Source organism: Glarea lozoyensis (assembly GCF_000409485.1).
Source record: "Glarea lozoyensis ATCC 20868 chromosome Unknown GLAREA14, whole genome shotgun sequence".
NCBI classification, from domain to species: Eukaryota; Fungi; Ascomycota; class Leotiomycetes; order Helotiales; family Helotiaceae; genus Glarea; species Glarea lozoyensis.
Window position 1 is genome coordinate 1,718,600 of NW_007360988.1, and position 24,801 is coordinate 1,743,400.

The 24,801-nt window shown below is 38.3% G+C and overlaps 4 protein-coding genes across 4 annotated transcripts; 2 read left to right on the top strand and 2 right to left on the bottom strand.

Annotated features, from left to right (window-relative positions):
- Positions 1 to 264: 264 nt before the first annotated feature.
- On the bottom strand, positions 265 to 2,932 carry GLAREA_07175 (CP2 transcription factor; the record flags this gene model as incomplete). The annotated part of the gene is made up of 3 exons (XM_008081123.1): positions 265 to 2,566; positions 2,641 to 2,778; positions 2,919 to 2,932. The coding sequence occupies 3 exons, from the start codon at positions 2,930 to 2,932 to the stop codon at positions 265 to 267; spliced, it is 2,454 nt and encodes an 817-aa protein (XP_008079314.1).
- Positions 2,933 to 3,515: 583 nt separating this feature from the next.
- On the top strand, positions 3,516 to 3,926 carry GLAREA_07176 (uncharacterized protein; the record flags this gene model as incomplete). The annotated part of the gene is made up of 1 exon (XM_008081124.1): positions 3,516 to 3,926. The coding sequence occupies one exon, from the start codon at positions 3,516 to 3,518 to the stop codon at positions 3,924 to 3,926; it is 411 nt and encodes a 136-aa protein (XP_008079315.1).
- A 5,194-nt stretch (positions 3,927 to 9,120) lies between these two features.
- On the bottom strand, positions 9,121 to 10,058 carry GLAREA_07177 (uncharacterized protein; the record flags this gene model as incomplete). The annotated part of the gene is made up of 2 exons (XM_008081125.1): positions 9,121 to 9,180; positions 9,246 to 10,058. 2 exons carry the CDS (start codon positions 10,056 to 10,058, stop codon positions 9,121 to 9,123), a joined length of 873 nt encoding a protein of 290 aa, XP_008079316.1.
- Positions 10,059 to 10,764: 706 nt separating this feature from the next.
- GLAREA_07178 (uncharacterized protein) lies at positions 10,765 to 12,733 on the top strand (the record flags this gene model as incomplete). Its single annotated transcript, XM_008081126.1, has 3 exons — positions 10,765 to 10,984; positions 11,037 to 11,769; positions 11,821 to 12,733. 3 exons carry the CDS (start codon positions 10,765 to 10,767, stop codon positions 12,731 to 12,733), a joined length of 1,866 nt encoding a protein of 621 aa, XP_008079317.1.
- Between the last annotated feature and the right edge of the window lie 12,068 nt (positions 12,734 to 24,801).

The window sequence follows — 24,801 nt, forward strand, 5'->3', positions numbered from 1 at the left end:
GTAACCCGGAAGATATGTAGTCCTTCACAATGATCACCGTCGCCTGAAACCTTGCGAATGTGCAACTTCTAATAAAAGCCATTGCAAGGAAGGATATTGAGACAAGTTGTTCCACAAGGAACTGGTATCTTTGAAGAGAATCGACGCCCCGGAGTTGGTCACAGCCAATTTGTGCCACAAAACCATTGAAAAAAAACCGTAACTAGTACATGACCATCCCAAGGTCGTCGGGTATAGGGAATATGTGCGTCGAAAAGAAAATTATTAAAACATGAGGCGAATTTCATAGCCCTCGGTTTGGACCACATTCTGGGATCCTGCCACGTTGTCGCTGTCAACAACAATATCCATGGATATGTCCCATTCTCGTTTGACGGGAGACTGGTTTTTGACCTGTGCGATTTCCATGATAAGATCCTGTCCTTCGGAAAGCTCGCGGATAACGTCATCGTCAAGTTCAACTTCCAGACCACGGTCGAGCACACGAATAATTCGGAGGATCCTGGTTGGTTCCAAGTTCCACTTAGCAGCAATAGCGTCTCTGAACTCCCTCAGACTACGTTGGGTCAAGTAGACGGCTCGGTAGAATGGGCTCTTGTCTGGCTGAGTAGGATCGCGATACTGGATATAGAAACAGGCGACTGGCTTGATTGGGCGATCATCTGCTGGAGGTTGATACGAGGAGTCCACTCCTAACGCCTCTATCCACCCGCTTAAGCTGCCAGTCTCGTCGTTCTTGGGCACTTTGGTAACCTGGTCCGGATGGCTTGAAAGCTGTTGAGAACTCGAGATGCTACCCTCGACTGGTGCAATTGAATTAAAATCGGGCCATTGACCAGCGGCGTTAGCTGCAGAAGCACCGCTTCTCGTTTGTGATTGCAACGATATCGAACTTGGTGAAGGCGACATGAGGGACGATGTGCCCGTGGTCGAGCTCTGGTCGCTTTTTTGCTGCCAAGAAGTACCGCCTCGAGACTCAACCTTCGTCAGGTCTGAGGGTTCGCCAGCCAATGCTACTGGGTGCAAATCCATATCGTCCTGCTCGGCGCCCCTCAGATACAGCACGCTGACCGGTCTCGTGCTTGTGAACATGTCTTGCATTGTCTGCAGCTTGTAATGAAGATCCTCTTCAATTGGCATGCGTCCGCCAGCTGATGAGGCGGAGGACATCGACCATGTCCTTTTATGTTTGATAACCTTACCAGGCCGCTGGCTAGGTTGGTTCTTGGAGGTAATAGAGCCGGACCTCTTCCGTTTGCCAAAGTCTTTCATACCAGTCTCTGCTTGAGATATCTGCTGCTTGAGCTTATCGATTGTCTTTTTTACATGGGCCACGTCATTCGATAGCTTTCTTTCCGCTCCGTGGTCCCGGAAGAGTTTTACCTTACAAAATGCAACTTCCGAGAATTCTGTGGCGGAGTGTGGTGATCCGGTCGAGATGGTCTCGGTCTTTGCACAAAGGCGAACAGGAATACCCTTCACTCCCTTAGAGTGGCTGAAATCGGTAGATAAGAAGTTGAAGCGGACCGCAATATTACATTCTGCTGAGCCGTTCATACCTGGCGTCCACATGACCGAGAATCCGTCGAAAGAGGCCGTATCGAGGTCCACACGGGTTCTCTTGTCGTCGCTTTCGGCCGGTTGTGTTGCCTCAACATACTCCACGGCCTGTAGCTTGCCTCCCCGCTGGTGCGCTTCATTAGTACCACGGCCCTCCTTCCATAGCTGCCAGCACATTGCGGGTCTCTGACGTTGCTGTTCATCCTCGAAGGAGATGCGCACAAAGGTGCGATATTTTGCTCCCTGAGGGAGGGGCAATGCAGGAGTGGTATCCACGATGGAAATGGAGTAAGCCTGTCCCTTGTTTAGATAAGTAATTGGGATCTCATCGGCATGCTTAATCATTGCTGTTGGAGCATTCAACGTAACGTGGAATCGGAATTTCTCAGCAGATGCAGGCATGGGCGGATTTATGGCCATGTCGTACTGATTCGGCTGGAAAGTCATCACTGGAGAATGGTGGGAGTGGAGAGTTGCTTCCATCGATCCCATTCTCCCCGAGTCCGTCAATGGCGATCCGTCATGTTCCATGGTCTCGTAACCGGTGTCTTGGTGGATGAAGGAGGAAGGAGCAAAGGATGTCTGCTGTTGTTCGTGATGCTGTTGATGGTGGTGGTGGTGGTGAAGTTGCTGCGTTTGGTGCTGGCCAAATGGACTGTAATTGTGAAATTGAGGTGGCATGTGGTGGCCGAAGCCTCCAGACATATCCATCATGGTACTCGCATGGAGTCCGTCTGCAGAGCTCGGCATTGAAAGGGGAGTCCCCAGTCCCATACCTATCCCCAAACTAGGCGTATGAAGGTCTCCAGCTTGGTTGTGATAGAGAGTATTCATACCTCCTGGAGTCGGGGTGTAATACCCTGGTGGCTGATTGGCAAAGTTGCTGAAAGCGAACGAGTTTGGATCGAGAAGCGACGGCGTGAAGCGCCATGGCTCATTTTGGGCCTTGGGTGTCGGATCAAGATCCTTAATCTCATCATGACTGTTGGAATTATTGGTGACTTGGCTAGAAGGGAGGAGAAGAAAGTTAGCAAATATACCAAATCATCCAAATCTGACGACCGCGGATGTTTCACCTACCGACTGGACTGGGCATCGCCCGCTACCATGTCATGAGAGGTAGTTCGGCTTAAGGACCCCGAAGTCGTCGAGGTGACTTCTGGGAAATTCTGACGGAAATTCGCGATGAACTCATCGCCAGGTTTCTGAGACGAAGTTCTGGGAGTTAGATGTTAGCCATTGTCCTACAAATGGAGATGCAAGTATATCGCGCAACGGCCGAGGGAACCCTCCGACCACTAACTGCGGCTACGACGAGCACGTTACACCCCCCACCATTCAAGAGATCTGTTGCTTACCGGTTTCGAAACATCTGGAGGTACGTGTGAGCTAAACGCAGCTCATGCAGTTATTGATGTGAAGCGATCAAGGAGGCCAGTGACTGCGTGTTTTGATGGGGATGGTCGTAATGGGGCCCAGCTCATGCTACTGACATGAGGACGAGGAATGGACGAGATTCGAAAGCGCGGATGCCAGGTCGAGCGCAAAGCGACGATATCGGGGTTCTTGATCGAGGTTGTTTACCGTCCGGATATTGATGGTCGATGAGTATTAGGTGTGGCGGTGGTTGAGGTGGTGTATCTGGCGGTAGCGAGCGTGTGAGGTCGAGTGAATCGAGTGAATCCTGAGGTGCTAAGGCGTCGATAATGTTTTTTTGAGTGGTATCCCGCGGGTGGAGGGGAGGGAAGGGGAAGGGAAGGAGGCTGGAGACTGGTGGAGGTGTGGTTTGATATATGATTGCAACGCGAAAGTAGTGGGTTCCAGTTGGGATGCGAATGGGGGTCCATCGAGGGGGTCCATCGAGGCGGTAAGGTTTAAGAATGCGTGCAAAGTCGCCAAAGTAGCTCGCGCACATCCCATGCTGGGCGACACCCATGCCCTTGCCCCATGCCGCGATGGCGAAAGCCCTCAAGAGCCGGGTGGAAGAGCAGCAGCACAACGCCAGGGAACATGGATGCATCAAACAGCGCGAGCAACGTGCAAGAGGTCGAGACGAGCGAGGAAGGGAGGGAGGGAGAGGGAGAGAGACGGGGTGGAAGCTATCCCAAACGGGCGCTGGCTCCGGAGCTACAAGCAGACTTACATGCTGGCCAGGCGGTTTAGGCTGGTGCCATATCGAGCAGCTTAGCACTCTCCACATCGAGTCCACAATTACCGCAAGAAACAACACAAATAATCATAACAAACAACTAGTCGACCGAGTTCATTTCAGTGTCGGGCAATATCTGGATGTACCAGAAGCGCACGGAATGATGTCGCTGGTGCTGGATGATGGGGACTTTGGTGAGGCTCAAGAGGGATGCTAAGGCACTTTTTGATGCTGGCAGGAGTAGTACAGTAGCAGTAATGTTATTATTCTAGTAGGCCCCCATGGCCTCTTCTACTGAGCAGTGTTATGGATAGCATCTGCCCCCTACTGACCGATCTGGCCGCGAGCCGCAAGCAATCGGTGGACACTGGACAGAGAGCACATCACGAGACGAGCTTTGGACCCTTTCGTACGAGTAGGTCGTCTGTAGTGCAGATAGTCGATATTGCGTATCATTTATTCGGCCGGCAAACGCCTCTCATGCACCGGCGAAGTCAGTATCAGTATCTCATGAGTTCACACCGAAGCCTGCAATGGCCGTTGCTGACTAGTCTCAGGTGAAACCGGCAATGGCCAAGGAGGGAATATACCGTGGAAATAGACGTTGTCGATAGACGCCTACGATATCATCGAAGAATAACATTCTTGTTGTCTTCTGCATATACTCGTAGCTGCTGCGTCCTCCGTTCTCCGTAAAGCCTCATGGCCAATCGAGCTATCCTTGCGTCGCACCCACACACGCGCAAAGCAGCGGCCCACCACGCTCGCTAGCGGGTGCCTCAGCCACACTTGCCGACCTGCCGATGGTCATCGTTCTGCTCTCACTGGTGACTTGGGGGAAAACACAGAACGTCTTCGGGTACCGCGAAGCAGTCAGGCCACTGGAGCAGCGAACAGCACTCGAACCGACCGGCCGATCATCTCTCGGAAGGGAAGAATGAGTGAACACGAAGGTCATCGTGGCGAAAAGGCTTCATCATCTTTGCTGCAAGAGACTAGGTTGAACGAGCTTTTGCGATCGCAATGTTTCTTTGAACCTCTCCCGCGCTGCTGGTTGGGTCTCACCAGCCGCCAAACGTCCAAGAAGGCTTGGGGCTTGGGCGACCGCCGAAGCCAGACCAGCTGTGGCTCACGGCGTCCCTACGGAGAGGTGCCCAGGTGCTGTCGCACGTCGTAACTCACCTCATCACACCTCTCATGTCGCTGCTGTGGCTCGTGTCTGGAGCAGGTCCATCTTTTCTTCAGGTCCAGTCGATCGCTACCGAACCTCCCCCCTGAGAAACTCTCGTGATCTGAAGATCCTCTAGTTTCGGAATGCAACTGTTCTGCAGTCCTTCTTCACCTTTCCGACGTGTGCTGGTCGCTTAAGAATCCACGATACCACCCTATCCCTCCTCTGCAGCTCTGCTGGGTCTTTATTTTCCCAAGCACCAGCCGTGGGTGGTAGCGAAAAAAAGCGAAGAGAAGCCAAGCCGTCTGTGTGACAGGTGAAGCCAGAGACAGCCGCACTCCCGTTTGCGTACTCCGCACCCGTCCGCAGAGAATCAGATGGGAGTCGCGGTGGCCTTTGCCAAATCCCATGCGAAATCGCAACCGCGACGGAGAAATCTCGACAGGGTCCGTAAGATACTCTTTTGACTCGAACGACATCGACGTGGTTAAGCGAGCCTCAAGAACACGCTCACAATGCACATCACCAATCACCAAGAGCCAATTCACCCACCGCCATGCGATGATGGCCTTCAAAACATTCTCCCTCTGTCCCTAGCAGTGTGAGCCACTAGTGTCTTCCAAGCTCGCTGATGGTTGGTGTGAAATGTGTTTCGAAGGATACATGGCAGGTTCCTGAAATCAAAATGCGGACAGGTCCCCTTCTCGAACCGAACTGACCCCAGCGATCCCAAATTTGATGGGGTGAAGGCGGAGATGAGGCGCAAACAGAGCCATCAGCCCCATCATTACTATCCGATTTCTCATTTCTCGGTTTGGCACGCACCGTGATAAGGACCTGCTTTCATGTCCACGTTGGGTCACGGTGCGGTACCAAGCCTACACACGTTTTATTCCAGTCATTCTACGGTACATGAGCGACTTTGCAGAACCCCCAAGTCTCTCGCAACGCCTGCCAGTTCCAGGCGCCGGCGAATTGGTTTTTCTCGAAACAATCTCCGGAGAAACAAGCTCTGTGATAATGATAGCAAATATACGGCAAACTCCTCGAGAACTGAGGATGATGCATAAACAAATGCTACATGACGCTAGTCATGCCATATGAGTCGGACATTTGCGTTCCCGTTTAGCCTTCGTCGACCCCTACTTTGCGAGAACTTCCTACGTTGGGCTAGACTAGGACCGAAGGTACCTTAGGCCATCCATTTTTCATGCAGCAGCAGCAAATTCGGTGGAATAATAAATTCACGCAAATCATCCTCACCGAGAAATGCTCATTGGGGAGATCATCCAATAAAAGCGCATCTGGAGCATCAGCCACACCTCCGCGTATTGGGAACTGATATGTGGCTGACGTCGACCGTTGCCCAGATGGTGTACCATTACAACATTATTACTCATGATCGTCCTGAAACGCACGATGTGTCACACTCATCGCACCAAACTCTGAGGGAGAAATGGCAGAATCCGCATCAGATGAGCGCAGAAGACGATCCCTCCCCGTTCGAGCTTAGATGTGGCTAATGTGTACGTGGCTGGTGATCCCGCAACCACCTGCACCTGGGCTGGGCACAAGATTCAAAGTCTGTGGTGTTCCAGACCCGAGTGACCCGAATAGGGCAATTGGTCGACCGAGGAAGCGGCAGAAGTTTAAGAAGAACGCCATATCTCTTAGTGTTGCTATTTGTTCAAGTGTTGAATCGCAAGAGCCGACAGACGCGTGGCCCTATGTTCCTGAGAGCAAGTGCTCTCAGCTCTCTGCTCTCTACGAAGCGTAGAAAGCAAAAGAACATTCGCGGTATCGCTGCGCTCCTTGCTTTTACCCGCCATCAAATCCTCACCTGCTAGATTGTTTGGCCGGTTCGAGCTCTCTCCTTACCGCTCTTGCTCTACTCTTTCGTGTTTCTCGTCCCCTAGCTGTTGTTTTCTCGAAAATTTCTTTCTTGCTCTCCGTGGATGGCGAGTCATTTCTATAGTGACCAGTGGTTCAATAGTTTTCTCCTGAACCGCTAATCCTCCCAGTTTTCTGGATCCATCACGCAAAAATACATTTATCATCTTTGATTTTCGCCTTGTACCATGGGCTGCGAAGTGTCGCTGGCCCATATTGTACACCGCAGGTGGATTTTTCGTCCTGTGGCGATTTGCATTCTACCAGCTTTGGGTAGTCGCTACTATTGCCTAGGACGTTTTGTTATACATTGAAAGCTGGCGAATCTCCTCTGTCAAACAACGTCACTTGTAACTATGCCATTCCCGTACCTCAAATGTTCTTTCGTGTAGCGGTGCTGCTGGTTGTTCTTGTATCACAAATAATTGTTCAAGAAAGCACCCACTCTATTATTTCCATATATCCATCGCAAGTACGATTCGCAGAGTTCAGACGAGTGGTTCAACAGCTCATTTCCCAGAGAAAAAGAGCGGAGGTGGCTCCAGACTCACAGAAAGAGGGGTCAGAACCCAGTTCACCTGAAACATCTGCACATCCTTCACGATGGTTAAAGCCGTTTCCTTGACGAATCAAAATCCTTGTACCGCTTGAATTTCTTTCTAAATCATCTCTGGTGTGCTGTCAATCTTGAATTCGATTTGCTATCGATACTGCAGCCCCGGGCGAGAACACGGTTCGAGACGTCTGTCACACCGCTGGGAGTGTCAATTATCGTTATCTCGTTGGCGAGATGTCAGCTTGAACCATGGCGGAGGGAAGGATCATTAGGCTTGGTGAAGGTGTTGTCGTGGCAGACAATGATTATTCCAGCCACACATGCCGCCTTAAAATTGTTACAGGAACAGGCTGGAGATAGCCCCCGCAACCAGTTATACAGCTCATGCAGTCGACATCCCTGGTTATTCAAGCCTTCCGAGGCCCTTCTATTCTTCTATTCGATCACCTCGCCCAATTATTCTTGTGTTGCATCGCTGAATTTCCCTCCAAGCACCAGGATCACATGATTTGTTCTTGTGTTGCATTTTGCTTTTTTCACCACTGCGATGACGTATGTGCGGGCCACATCTGAGTAAAGTTTCTTTAATTATCACATCCACAGATCGGCAACAATGATCAACGTGTTTTCAAAAAAAGAAACACAACATACCTAGAGTATAGGTAACTGGACCCCTATGACATCATACTTCTATTTGCAAAAACACCACCTACCAACACCAAGCGAGGGCCCAAGGTACCAGGCTCAAGTACTGAGGTAGGCTTGGTACTGTGCGTTCCTTCTTACAGAGTATTCTTATACTACAGTCAGATTTCTCGCTTCGTGTTGGTGGAATCAATCAGTTGCCGTCCCCGTTGTCATGACCCGGATCTTGGGATCGATCTACGCGCCGGTTAGGGATACCCTGAAGCTCCTTATGGTTATCGAATAAATTTAGAAGCGTCGTGGAAAACGCTCCTGTCGATCATCATTTGAGGCTGAGAAGATAAGCCACAGCTTTTTGAGTTCTAAGTGCATTTGACGGGCTGGCAAGTGCAAGTACTGGTAAGTCACTTGGGTCGGCTTTGTAGTGAAGTATTTATTTCGCAGTTTCAGGACTGATCTCCGAAGGCTAGACATGCCAGCATCGACCATGCATTCATGTATTGCTTGTTATCAGGTACGAAATATGTGAGAGGTTTACACCTCGCGCAAGTATTCCAGAAACACCCAGACTATCCCCAATCTCGAAGAGAAGGGATCTGTAGAGGACTTGGATGACCAAGATGAAGAGAACTCGACGTAAAAGAACATCTAGATGACCCTGACAAAGTCATAATGTATTTCGTGAGTTAACTGAATCAGAAATACGAGCAAGGCGTTCTATTATGAAAGTGTCAGGCTCTGGAATGTACAGATCTCTACGCCTGGCATTCGAGTTGCACTGTTTCACTCACCGCTTGTTAAGTTGACCAATTCCGTCATCGTGTTAGTCAATGACAGGGCAAACTGGTCTATTCTTGATACCTGGTGAGCGGGGTGAATGAAGAACGGCCTTGATTTATATACATGGGTCATGCTTCATTTCAGATCAAGACCCGTTTATAAACGACATTTCCACACCTTATATCATACAACCAAAGTTTGATTGTCGAAACATAGCCACCGATGTTCTCTTTACGAGGAGACACTGCAGTACATCTTCCCAGGAAGTCAGTCGATGCAACAGGTGTTATGAAGGATCAAAGACTAGTCATTAGTGACACAGCAACCAGACACACTCCCCATGAAAAGATATCTCTCACTACATATTATTCAAAATAGTGCGGCTAGTAGAAGGACCAGTGATATGCCCAGCCAACTCCGTTCGTCGTTCTGTTAATATTAGTAACGTTGTCGCTTATCTCAATAGATAAACAGCCATCTTTAAAAGGACTTACGCGAATATATTCCGCTGCAGCATTCCGTGCAGGAGCTACACTTGTCGAGCTCGCAGAAGGCGACGACTGCAAAGTTGAGGAAGCAGAGCCAGTTGATGTAGGGGTGAACGAAGAGCTCCTACCACGAACATCTCGAACATCGCCAACAGACGCGCAAGGTGATGTTGTGAGAACAGGCGCTCCGTTCGCCGAGAACTGAGTGTAAAGAGCAGGAGATGCAGTCGATAAAAACCTTACACATGCTGGCCATAAACTATCGTAAGTCGTGGGGTTGAAAACCAAAGCACTATAACAATAACAAGATGCCTGAGATCGAAAGTCCGTAAGAGTGCTGAACCCCGGGGACTGGGAGTTGCAGTATGCGGCGGCGCCAACCAGCGTTGCGCAGGCGGCTTCGCCTGGGTTTGTGATCGAAGGAGGTGGAACCGACCGTACAAGTGCTGTTACTGGACCTGTAAATTCCGCAGAGTTGAGGATGTTTCCAACTTTGTGGCATGGTGTGGTGACCAGTGGGCCGCCATTAGAAGAGGTTGCAACGGCGTAAGCAGATGGGTTGCCAGTCTGCCAACCTGCGTCGCAAGATTGGATCCAGCCATCGTAGCCGTTTGGAAACCAGTACGTTGATGCGTAACATAGACAAGGAGCTTGGAAGTTGAAGTTCGTGAATGAGGTGAAGCCTGGTGTTAGGCGCTCACAAGCTGCGATAACAGAACTGACTGTTCGACATGCCGCAGCGTTACCGTTTTCTTGAGCTATTGCCACGAACGATAGTAGTGCAGTGATCAATTGAAGATATGTGAGTTTCAAACCCATTGTGAACGGCATGAGTTGTGAGCAAAGTTGAAGGCAACGGGGAAGCTTGTTCACCTGAAGTGGCGCTCATAGTTTGGTCAGGGAATTACGCTTATTCAAATAGAAATCAAAGACCACATTGTCGAAAGAGTTTTGCAATGGTCAGCCAGGGCGCTTTACAGCCTTATAACAGAAGAAATATCATGGAGGTAATAATGTCCCTATGTGGTGGTCTTTGGCGAATTTCCTGTCCTGTTGTCCAAATCGAACCAATGAGAAGCTCGCGACATCTCGACACTGATAGAAAGATGCCATTTGGGCGGATCTGTGGCGCTGGGAGCCGCCATTATTGGACAACCTCGATGGACGACGCGATGTCAACATACGGAGAATACTCGCTGCGCACGCCTGCTGATGAAGGTTGTTCAGCTTGCTAACGCCTCCTGCTATATGCTACCCGGCCGACGAATCCCGTGAAGAGAGGAAGAGGACAAATGATCGAACGCCAAATCTTAGCATCAAAAAGCGCAAGGGCGGAAATCTGCCTAGAAGAGTTGAATTGGTATGCATCGAGGGCTAACTTGATGTGCTTGTCAGGTAAGACCGAAATTGAAATGATTCATGACCTCGTGCATTTCTCTCCTTCATCTCCTTTAAAGCAAGTCTACGATCATCAGAAGCCGCAAGTTCAAAGCACATCAACAACATCGCCGTCGAATTGTTCAATATGGGTAATGAAACCATATACACCGGCATCTGGCAAAACCACTCGCAATCAGGCTGGAGAGGCTCGACTCTGACTCTTGATGTCAGATCGGGCTCGCTCTTGATCTCTGCTTTAGCTACGTTTATCACGCTGGTCGGGGCTCGCTTTTGGGCAATTGTCTCCTTCAGCATCCACCAGGTACGTGCGTCGCAGAAACAGAAAGATGGGATACATCACCAGCGTAAGCTGCCACTCAACTTAAGGTCTGCAAAATGCTAAGATATCTTACCCAGATCAGGTTGTTTATAGAAACGGTTCATCTGCTCTGGGGACGGCTTGGGCGGTACTGGAGATATCATGGGCTTGGAGGAAAAGAGCAAGCTGCAACGTTGGTCGCTTTTTCGCCGCGGCACTGCCTCCAGTGCTTGTTTTCGCTGGCTTTGCTGCAGCCTCGGTCTTATCAGCAAAGGTCGCAGCTCCACCGACGGGCGCTAGTCAGGTCAAACTGGTATCCAAGAACTGTGGTTATATTGACTCTAGCACTGACGTTCTGGGTACAGTCTCGCAAGATAATTCTCAGATCTTCAGCAGACTCTCTGTGAGGACTGCGATCCTCGCAAGAAACTATGCCAGAAATTGCTATGATGATGATTCGCAGAATTTGGCGTCGTGTAACTTCTACCCAATCCGGAGGTTACCATATCAGACCCACGAGGAAGCAACATGTCCGTTCAAAGGTGACAGGTGCATATTGGGTCCCCAGAAGGCCTTTCGAATGCAGACTCCTTGGCTCGATTCGCACAGCCATTTCGGGATCAATGCCCAAACAAATCATCGTGTAGAATGGCGACGAACGACCACATGTTCCGTCCTCAATGTTACGGACCGAGTCACAACTCGTTCTGCTCCCTCTGGCAAGGTACACACATGGAATCTCGGTTATTCTGGACCACTTTCCGCCCGAAGCAACCAAACGTATAACTACAATGAAAACGCTGTGAACTTCGGCATGGCATACACAGTACAGTAAGGTCTAAGACTATCTCTTCCAAAACCAAAATTAACAGTCAGCTCTAGATCAAATTTTGCTGTCGAGCAGGATAGATATTCAGGCTGGGTTCCTTTTGATGATATGCTACACCAAGATGCAGATGTATCTGTGTTTTTCCTTGCCCCGAACTCGGTTCTCTATCCAGATCCAATCGATGATCCGCTGTTCTCTGCTCACCGGCAATTCTCGAACAACCCCCCGAGCTCAAACGATACTTACTACGGTTCGGATGAGCTTGTCACTGTCGTCGGATGCATTGACCAGGCCGAGATCAGGAATCCTTTAACAGGTGTAAGCACTGCACCGCTTGGGTTGCAAAGATTGTCGAATGATACTTTCGGCATTGGGCTCAATCCCTCTCAGGTTGCAACGTCCTTTAGATTGATTATCCCCTCAGAGCAAGCTCTGATGTTCAACAGTGTCAATGGCGTGGGCACTACGGCGCTCAAGGCACAAGACTCACTCTACATCATGATATCATCTGGCCTACCAAGTAATCAATGGCAAATCGAATTGCGTGGTTGGTTTGACACAGCATTAGCTCGTATGCAAGCATCTGCGATAGATTTTGTTTCGAAGACGGAAGAGGCAACGTCGGTAGGAAAATTGGGATTTGGTACCAGTCAAGAAAGCACTCAGCCGATGTGTAAAAACCAATTAGTCACTGCAATTGGTAACTACCAGTCATTCTCAATGATGGGAATTGAGATCATTCTGGCTGTTGGACTCTTCATTGTTCTCATCAGCTTTGTACTTGAGCGTGTTGTCGGATGCATTCACAAGAGATGGGGAAGCCATAGATACAAGCAGGTGCGCTGGAAAGCAGATGGGATCTTGCAACAACAGCGACTAGCTTTTGAAAACAACAAAGTTAACGGATGGGAAAAGACAGACGACACTGTGCCAATTACAGCGCTAGGAAAGACTTGGATAGTATAATTTATAACGTAAACAAATCTAGAGAGTAGTACTAGTATCTTAACTGGTAGTAATTATTTAGATTTAGAGTAAAAACATATATTTTTTAGACTAAGTAAGTTATATAGATATTATACTAGTAAAAAATATAATAAAAAAGAAAATTATACTTATAGTTATACTATTATAGATAAAGTTATAATAATATTAATTATTTAAAAAAATAAAAAACCTTTTTAAATTACTTATTTTAATTTTTCAATTAAAGTACTTAAAAGTTACTTTCCATAAACTTTAAAAGTTAGTATTAAAATATACATCTTGTTATAGAAATAGTAGTATATATAACTTTAGTTAAATACTTATCTAAATATATTTAAGTATTTAACTCTATATAAGAAGTACTTATCTTTTACTCTTAAGATAGTAGAATTTTTATAATATACTATTTTAATTTTATTTATTAATATCTATATATATATATATATATATTAGTTATAAGTCTAGTATATTACTTAAAAGCTTTATAATAACTATATAAATATTATAAATAGTAAAGTTTTAAAATTCTATAAAGATCTTATATTTATATTCTTCTTTTTATTTTATATTATTACTTAACTTACTTGAAATAGTTATAAGTAATAAAATTATTATAATTAGCTCTAACTAGTAAAAGAAGTAGTAAACTACTTTCTATAATAGTATACTATTATATACTTATATAGTAAAGAGACTTAAGGTCTAGTTTAAATAAAACTTAAATATTTTAAAGTTAAGTATAGTTTAGATTTATTTTAGATTAAAACCTTAAATATATATAAGTAGTAGTTCTTTCTATATATATACTCTCTATCTTTTTATATTCTTTATATTAGACCTAGTAGAACTTAATAAGATACTAAATATATACTACTATATATCTCTACTTTAGTATCTATAAACTTATATTATTATATTATATAAAAAGATTATATCTACTAAAAATAGTTTACTATAATATCTTATACTAAGTTACTCTTAAAACTATACTATACACTTAGTAAACTATAATTAATTAATAAATAGAAATAGTTTATAATAGTCTAGATTTTAGAGATCTCTAAAATAACTAAAAAAAACTAGATTATAGTTTTCTTAAGAAGTAACTAGTAATAGATATTATTCTAGATATTATAAAAGTAATTTAAAAAAGACTTTTAAGAAAATCTCTTTATATAAAGAAAATTATAGATAAGTCTAAATAGTATTAGTATTACTAAAAAGTTTAAAGTCTCTAAAATCTCTATATATTAATTATATATTAAAACTAATAATACAACTAATTATTAGCTTTATTAATATATAGTAGTAAATACTTATATTTAGATATATATAGCGCTATTTAATATAATAGACTATCTAATATATTAATATCTAATATTAATATTAGTAGTTATTTAATAGATTAATAGTTATTTTATAGGTTAATTAGTTTAGCTTTAAAGCTTACTAATAACTAAGGTTATTATTTATATAAGAGAATAGCTCTCTCTTTTAGTTTTAAAGTTCTTTGAGTAAAATATATACTTTATTATATATTATTAAGTTATATAGTCTTTATAATATAAAATTCTAATTTAATCTTCTTATAGATTCTATATCTAGTATTAAGCTTTAACTTAATAAACGTTACTTCTAGTATATATTTATATATATATTATTATTCTTATAACGTACTTATAATTATAAGAAGTAATTATATTATATATAGTAAGTATTATTATTATCTTCTTATATTATAGTATCTATACTTAAATTAGGTATAATATAAGTCTATATATTATATATACTAGAATAAATAGTAGTAGTTCTATTAGTTTTATTATAGTATTTAATCTAGTTAAGTAGACTTAGACTCTATAATTCTTATTATAGAAGAGGTTTAGGTAATTATATAACCTATAAGGTTTATATTATTTATTCTCTAAGTTAAGTCTAATTATCTAGTTAGATTCTTAGTATAGACTAAATTATATTATAAAATATATAATTATACTTAATAATATTATTATAAGTATTAGGTAATAAATACTTATATTACTTTAGTTACCGGCGTAATAGCTACGCCAAGTGATTTTTTTACTAGAATTATGTCGATTATATACTACTTTATACTCGGGGCTAGAAAACGGGTACATTTCCTTAATATTTTGTCCTATAGCCCTAAGTAGTAATTACTGCCTTACATCGATCCCTTATTCCCCGAATTAGGCTCTTTATTTAGTCGTGGGTAATCGATTCCTAGGCTTCTTGTATAGCTTTTCTAAGGTTTATATACGAGGAATATACCTTTAGGTAGTATTCCTAGATATAATCCTTTATCTAGTCCTATACTGTCTTAATTAGGTTTAAATTAGGGCTATTCGCCGACTATTTTATTACCTTAATTCTAGCTCTTTTAAATACCTCTTTTATAAACTTAGAAGTATACCCTTTAGAATTATCTTACTAGAATTCGAGCTCTAGGTATTCCTATAATATCTAGTCCACAATTAGGATAATTATACTCGAATAAGATCCCTTATTTATTGTCTCCTAATTCTTCTCCTAAAACAACCCCTTATACCTACTATATTTACCCGAAATCGAACCCTAAAATATTTAGCCTATCTTTTTTTAATACCTATCTATAATATAGTCTTTATTAAAGACTTCGTTAGGCTTTCGGGTTACCTAAACTCGTATATACCGACTAGGTTGTGCCCAAGTTTCGTCGCTCTAAAGTATATAATCCTATTACTCGTCCGACTAGTCCTTATACTCTTCTACCTAGGCAAGTCTATCGGCTACATTTTAAAGTAAAAGGGGGGGTTTCTTTCGAGAAATATACCGGCGATAACCCTCTTTTTTAAAGGCTGTCCGAATAGCCTTTTCGCCGTACTCCTAACCTAGTATATTAGGTATCTTATCCTAAGGCGTTTCTCTATTTTGGCGGGAGGTAGTAACCTAATCGATAAGGCGCTTTCGTTAAGGAGTATTAAGGAGGATATAGCGACTACTCTTCTTCTTTTAGGGAGTAAGCCGGTAAGATAGAGCCTAATTAACTTAATCGTAGCTATAGTCTATTTAAAGGTATATCTACGCTCGTATAAAATTAGTATTATAATAGAGGGTTTATACCCTTAATCGGTCGTCGCGAGAGAGCTCTTTTCGGGGTTATTTTGGCGTAGGTACTAAGATCTATAAATCTATAATATTAGACTACTTTAGAAAGGTCAAAAAACATACTAAAAACAGTCTAAAAAGTAGCGGTAGGTTATTTTAAGGTTATTAGCTATTATGCCCTGTTTTTCCGGTACCTAGTAGAAATTACTAGAATTCTTGGCGTAACAATTACCCCTGTAGTATAGTATATAGTATATTATACTATAGTACTTATAAAGAGTCTATAGTAAGTATAGAATATTCTAGAAAGTAATATTACTAAGGTAGTAAAGTTTATTTCTAAGTAAATATTCTAGAATAATAATATTACTAATATTCTTATTAATATTAATAATAGTAACTAGTTAATTTCTAATAAATAGAATCTTCTAGAGTTAAGATTTCTACTATATAAGGGTTCTTTAGTTCTAAGTAGATAGCTTCTCTCTCTAAGTAATTTAAGTCTTTTATATTCGAACCTTAAGTCTCGCGACTACGATAATTACCGCTATTCTCCCTACGTTATATCTATATATACTTTATATCTATATATCGATATATACTCTATCCTAATACTTAGTATAATCTTAATTTATCTTATTTTCTTTAAGATAATCATCTTTATAAACTAAGTTTTCTTTAATAATTACGTCTCTAGTATTTATAACCTTTTGTAACTTAGGTATATAAACTAAGTAATTATTAGAAGACTCCTATCCTACTAATATACCTATATTAGCTTTATTAGCTAATTTACCTAGTTCTTGTTTATTTCTTACTTCTTTAGGGATTAAAGTATAAGTAAGAGAACCTAGGATTTTAATACTACTAATATCTGGCTTAGTATTAAATATAGAGGTATAAGGGATAGTCTTAGTAGGACTATTATAAGTACGATTTTTAATATATACTATAGATTTAATTAAGTAAGGCTATAAGAATAGAGGTATATTCTTTTCGTTATATATAGTAATTAGCCTTTCTATAATATATCTATTTAGCCTTTCGGCTATTCCTATTTGTTCGGGACTATAAGGACTATTATAATCGTTATATATACCGTTATTAGTATAATAACTAGTCTACTTATTACTCTTAAATTCTAGAGCGTTATCGGAGTATAAACCTTTAATAGATATATTAAGTTGGTTTCTTAGTAAGTTATTTAGTTCTATTAACTTATCTATAGCCTCCGACTTATATTTTAAGGCGTATATAAAGACAGCCCTAGTACGTCTATAGGTAAAGGTTATAAAGTACTTTTTACCTAGTAGACCTTATATTCTAAAAGGACCGGCTATATCTAAGTCAAAATAACTTAGTATTTCTTTATTACTATCTAGAGGTTTATAACTAATATTCTTAGTTATTTTACCTAGTATACACGAATTACAGTTATCTAATTCGGTTTTACTAGTTTTATCTAGTTTATAGCCTATAGTGTTTTCTATAGTCTTAATAAGGTAATCCTTATTTATATAATTTAGCCTCTTATATAGTAAATCTATATTAAGATTCTTAATACTAGAATCTACTTTATAAACTAGGTTTTCTAGTTTATTATAGTCTATACTTAAGTCTAAGTAGTAAGCGTTACTATTCTACTTAGCTAGTATAGTAATATCTTTATTAGATATATAAGTAATACTCTTATTAAACTCTACTTTCTAACCTTTAGAGGTTAGAACTCTAGTAGATAATAAGGTAGATTTAAGACTAGGGACGTAGTTAACTTTAGTAACTAGTATTTCTGTTTTAGTCTTATTATTAGCTATAACCGGTATTTTACCTATACCTAGTAAGGGTAATCGGTCACCGTTAGCTATAGTAATATATCTATTACTAACTAGCTTATAGTCTATTAGCTAGTCTTTATTAGGGGTAAAGTGCTTAGTAGCCCTAGAATCTAATATTATAGTATTATTACTATAGAAATTAGATATAGAATAAGAAATAGAGTTATTTCTACTAGTATCTATATTATCTATAGTACTAGCTTGTATTAAGACTAAGTTCTTAGAACTAGTCTTATTTAGACTAAGCTTATTTTCCTTATTATTAGTCTTAACTAATATAAGGGTTTTATTAGATTCTTTAGTAGAATTACTAGTATTACTAGTATTCTTATTTTTCTTAGAATCCTTATTCTTATTCTTATTCTTATAGTTAGTAGTATTACTACTATTAGAGTTATTTCTTAACTCGGGGTACTTTATAAAACACTTAGATTCTGTATGCCCGTCCTTTTTATAGTGTTTACAATAAGACTTATTATTATTCTTATTATATACTTTATTAGTCTCTAGATTAGAGTTCATTCTAGCTTCTTCGGATATTAGCTTAGATATTAACTTATTTAAGTCTATATTAGTTAAATCTTCGCTTATATCTTCGTGTTTTCTAGAAGCTAAGGAATCGAAAGAACTAGGTAATCCCTTAAATATAATCTAGGCTATAAAAGGTTTAGGTATAGCGTACCCTAGTTCGCTTAGATATATACTAGCGGATTGTATAGTACTAGTATATTCGTCTATATTTTTATAAGAGCTATATTTAGCCTCTATTAATTAATTTAAATAGCGGCCTATTAGCTCAAAACTACTATCGCCGTAAGTATTATTAATAGCTTGCTATAAGCTACTAGCGGTAGTTTTATCCTTAAAGCGTTCTATATTATCTATAGAGATAATAGACTTTATAGCGCCTATAGCCTTATTGTTATTACGAATAAAGTTACTTATTCTTTCTTCGTATTTAACCCCTAGTTCCGGGGTTCTAGGCTCGTTATCGTCGTTATAATATAAAGATTTATTAGGACGAGTTATAGTTTCGTCTATATAAGATATAAAACTATTTATTTCTAAATATAGCTTAGCTTCGTTAAGCTATTCTATATAATTAGATTTGCCTATTAGCTTTTGTCCCTTAAAAGAAGACATTTTTACTTAATAGGTCTTAAATAACTTAAGTTTTACTTAAAGTAACTTAATAAGTTAAGTTTTACTTAAAATAACTTAAGTAATTTCTCTAAGAGTTTTTCTAAGAGATTTCTACTTAAGCTAAAGCTTAAGTTCTTCTTAGATAACTTAAGTTCTACTACTATAGTTTAAGTTTTATTACTTAAATTAAGTTTTACTTAAGATAACTTAAGTTCTAAATCTTAGATTTAGTTAAGTAGTAGTTATTTAGTTTAGAATAAGTATTTTATCTAAACTAATCGTTTTAAGTATTCTTAGTATTTAAGAATAACTTATATACTATATCTTATTAAATTATAGTATTTATACCTAATAGCTTATATTAAGTCTATATAGGTTTTCTTAACTATCCTTTTGCCTTAATTACTTATGATAAGTATATTTAAGGTCTTTTCGTAGTATTTTACTACTTATTATTTTTCCTTAGATTTACTAAGTACTAGATAACTTATCTTATACTAATAATCGTAATATAAACTATATCTTACTCCTCTCCGAGGATAGCTTTTTATAAGATATATAAATATTAGATTAGTATAATATAAAACTAATCTATAATAGAACAGCTACTTCCTTCTATATTTATATATATTACTCTATAGTTAATATATATAGTATATATAGGCTTAGGCACCTTAGTTTGAGAAGATAATTATAATACCCGCTATAGGTCGCGTAATCGCTTCTTATAGTCGCAAGTATCTTAAGCTTATTCCCTCGCTTAAGGCTTGTCTTAGGGACGTAGGTCTTAGGTTCTACTATAGTAGTTATAGTATATATATATATAATATATAATTATATATATTAGCCGAATCGAGTATATCGAGTTCGTAGTCGGATAGTTATAAATATAGAGTATTATAACTCTATTCGTAACGATATAGTACCGGAAGTAATCGTATTCGAAGATAATTAGGCTACCGGGCTTATAACCTATTATATTAGAGTATATCGATATATAGATATAAAGTATATATAGATATAACGTAGGGAGAATAGTAGTAATTATCGTAGTCGCGAGACTTAAGGTTCGAATATAAAAGACTTAAATTACTTAGAGAGAGAAGCTATCTACTTAGAACTAAAGAACCCTTATATAGTAGAAACCTTAACTCTAGAAGATTCTATTTATTAGAAATTAACTAGTTACTATTATTAATATTAATAAGAATATTAGTAATATTCTTATTCTAGAATATTTACTTAGAAATTAAATTTACTACTTTAGTAATATATCTTTCTAGAACATTCTATACTTACTATAGACTCTTTATAAGTACTATGGTATAATATACTATATAATATAAGTATTTATTATCTAATACTTATAATAATTACTAAGGAAGAAAGAGAGTTAGAGCCGTAGCTCCTTATATATAGGCAAGGTAAGCGAGGTAAGTCACGTATATATACGTAACTCTAGCGTAGGCTATACTAAGTACTACCTTTAGGTCTAACTCGTTACAATACCCCCCTTTCCCCGCTTATAGAGGCTCCTTCTATTATTACGTCTTATTTATTATCTACTTATAACTTAAATTTTTTTTTAAAAAAAGCCTATCCCCTAAATACTCTCGTACGTACTCGCTTAGCGGTCCGGTTCTAGCTCTATATATCTTTATCTACTTAATTAATATAATTAAGTAACTTTCTATTATAACCGATATCTCTAAAGAAGTAATTCTTTAGAGATATTAGTTTACTCTTTTTCTTCTCTCTAGCGATAGTTGTATTTTACTAATACTATTTCGTACTCTTTATTACTAGGAGGGCGTTCTGTCCTTCTAGGCGTTTAGTTATCTTTTTAACTAAGAGCGTTCTTTTAAATATATTAGGACTACTAATCCTCTACTAACTTTATTATTCTAGACGTCTATAGCCTTAAGTTCGTCTATCTCTACTTACTTTTTCTATATTAGTTATACGTAACCTATCTATTTAATAAAGACGTATATACTCTCTCCTCTACCTTATTTTTTGTCTAGGATTTTATCTATTTCGTAGTAATCTTTATTAGTAACTAGGCTTAGTTATAGTTAACTATTATCCTAAACCTAACTCGGTAATAGGTCTATTACTACTAGTTATAAGAGCTTACTATAAAAGACGTTATATACTTCTAGTAGAGTATCTAGCCGGTAGAAGTATATATTTATAGTTTCTAAGACTTTAAATTTAGTATACTTTATATCTAGTTTCTTACTTAGGCGATTTGTCTTTATATTTCTTAGGTCTAATTATACTTTATTATTTTTCTTAAAAGTAAGAGATTAACTTCTTCGTTTATCTATCTAGTCTTCTATATTCTACTAAGCGATAGCTATTACTACTTAAGCGAAATCTTACGTATCTTTTAGTTTCTTTAAAATAGTATTAGTCTTCTAAATTAGCGACTATAGAGTACCTTCGTCTATAGTAATTTCCTCGTCGAACTAAATAGGCTCGACGTAGTAACCGTAATATAAGAAGAATAAACTTACTCCCGTAGAGGCCGTATCTCTATTATTAATTATAAGCTCTACGTATACTAGTAGCTATACCTACTTTTTCTAGTTAAAGTCTATAAAGTTCCTAATATAGACTTTAATATTCTAGTTTATTCTCTTAGTAGACTTATTAGTTTCTAGATTAAATACTATAGAGAGTCTCTATAGAATCTTTAGCTCTTAATAAACCTATCTCTATAAAGAGCTTACAAACTAAGTTCCCCTATTTAAGATAATAGCCTTTAGTAACCTATATTATTAGTAATAAGTAGTCGTAAACTAATTAGCGACCCTTTTAGCCGTAATATTACCTAATAGTTAAAATATAACTTCTTTCGTTAGTCTATCTATTACTACTATAATATTTATATAACTATTACTTTTAAGAAGCTTATTAATAAAGTTAACTAATATCTCTTACTAAGGTCGACTAGAGACTAAAAGTAGTTTAAGGAATTCTTACTATCTATTCCTCTAAGCTTTATTTCTTCTATAGACGTTATAGTTTCTTCTATAGACGTTATAGTTTCTTATAAACCTTCTTACTTACTTTAATATCTCTAGCTAAAAGAACTATCTTATAAGAATAGTATTAGTAGTCTCTTATTCTAGGTATCTATAGATAATCGAGTTGTATACTCGCTAAATTAACTTTGTCCTAAGCTCTTTAGAATCGAGTACTTAACGTCTTTCGCGGAACTCTAATTTCTTTATACTAGAGAGAGAGTACTTATTTATTAATACCTATAGCTTAATCTTAGCTAGAAATTTCTTTATCCCTTTCTATACGTATTCTATTAACGCCTAGTAGACCTTATCCTTCTCTTCTATAGTTTTCTAGAGAGTCGCTAACTCTTTATTTTCTAGAGTTCTATCTAGACTAAAAGAAACTTCTTTCTCGTTAGAGGTCTTATTTACTAGAATCGGGTCTTTAGAACTATCTTACCTAGAAATCTCTAAGGCGCTACTAGTATCGCCTAACTTGTCTATAGTCGGCTTTAATATTATTATTATTATAGTTTCTCCTTTAACTCTATAATAGCTTTATATTACTAGTTTTACCTATATCTTATAAGTAACCTTAATAACGTTCTTTAGTAACTTTATAAGGGTCTTTAGTTTTAGAAGTTATAGGGTTCTAGCCTAGAGCCTCTTATCTAAGTCTCTTTATAGTATATTCTAATCTCTTTTTAATAGAGTATCTACTTACTTATTATTCTTACCTAGAATATATAAGAGCTTAAAGTTAAACTAGAATAGCTTAAGGAACTATCTTACTTATCTTTCTATTAACTTCTTTACTATTATAAAGTATTCTAGGTTCTTATAGTCTATTTTAATCTTAAACTTATAGATACTCTTAAGTTCTACTTTCTACTCTTCTAGGTATTTAATAATTACTAATATCTTCTTATTATAGATCTTATAGTTATATTTAGTACTATTATTCTTCTTCGAAAAGAACCTATAGGGCCGAAGTAAACTATCTCTCCTCTACTATATAAGGACCCCCTCTATATAATATCCTGATAAGTCTATTTTATATAGCGTCTCTAGATTATATTTAAACGTCGCTAGTAAGGGCCCTTCTATAAATATCTTCTTTAGCTTCTTAAAGCTGTCCTATATACTCTTATTCTACTAAAATAGGGCGTTCTTAAGCGTAAGTACTATTATTAGCCTTACTATATCTAAAAAGTTCTTAATAAACTTTCTATAGAAGTTCGTAAAGCCTAGAAATCCTTAAACTCCTTTTACTATCTTTAGAGCTTTTTATTTAAGGATAGCTTTAACCTTCTTAGAGTCTATCTAAACTCTCTTCTCTACTTCGATAATAAAGCCGAGATACTTTATAGACTTTACCTTAAACTCGCTTTTACTAATATCTAATTATAGGCCGGCCTCTTAAAGGTATATTAGTACCTAATTAACGTATTTCTAGTACTTTTATAGTAATCCTATTATATATACTAGAATATTATTAATATATACTAAATAGAACTCGTCTAAGTAGCCCTATAAAGCCTAGTTAATATACCTCTAAAACGTACTTAAGGTATTCGCTAAGCTAAAAGAAGTAATAAGCTATTTATATAGGCTATATCTTGTTCTAAAGATAGTTATCTATTTCTCTCTCTTTACTATTCTAATCTTATAGAATATAGCTATAATATTAAACTTTAAGAACTAGTATACTCTACCTATAGTTTATAGTATTTTATAAATTAGAGGAAGTAGATATTAGTCCTTCTTTATTAGTACGTTTAACCCTCTATAGTCGACGTAGAATCTTAACTCTTCTCTTAGTTTCTTTATAAATAATATAAGTACTATAGTAGAGAAACTACTAATATAAATAAACCCCTTATCTAATAGATCTATTAGAGTATTTTAAAGAACTAGTAGTTTATCTTATAATATATTATATAGTGGTCTCTAGAGAATTATAGCGTCTTTTCTATCTATATTTTCTAGCTTAATATAGTAGTTAATACTTACTTAGTATAGAGGTAGTTTATTTACCTTATCTACGTCGAAGAGTACTTAAAACTACTTATATTACGATAGTAATAACGTACCTACGTCTAGTTTCTTCTTACTCTATAGCGCCTTATTAATATTCTTTATAGAAGCCGTAAATACTTCTATATAATACTCCTTTTATAAGAAATACGGCGCGCCCTTACTCGTTACGTATTAAGCTATATTACCTAAAAGCGTAGTTTATTTAGCTTTATACTTATTAGTTTAAAAACCCTTTATTAGAGTTATAAACGCTATAGTAGAAATCTACTTATAGTCTAGTTTAGTTTTCTCTTCTAGAATATACTTTACTCTAGTCCTAGAGCTTAAGATAAAGATCTCTCTATTCTTTACGTCTATCTTTACGTTATAGGCTACTACCTAGAGTATTCTAATTACTATATTATCGTCGTCTATTCTCGAGATAATATATATAAAATATCTAGACTTATAGTAGTCTTCTATATCTAGAGAGAAATACGTAATAGAGTCTACTACTTCTTTATATCCGTTAAAAGCTACTATAGCTTAAGACGGGATTTAGTAGCGCGAGAGTTTATATTTTCTTATAAAGTAGAAATTAATTATACTATAAGTAGAATATCTAGTATTAATAAGAGTCTTTATATTAATTCTATTAACTAATACTAGTATATTAAATACTAATCTATTTATATTATTTTTAAAGTCTTTCTATATATTATAGTCTAATACTTTCTCTAATCGCTTCTAATAGCGGCTATAGTTAGAAGCTATTCTTTTCCCGATACCTTACTCTCTTCGCTAGAGTTATCTAGTACTAAGCTTTCTTTATCCTTAACCTTCTTCTTAATAACCTTACCTCTTATCTTCTTATTACTCTTAGTTAAGGCGACGGCTTTCTTAGTTATCTTTAACTTAGGCTTTATATTATTAG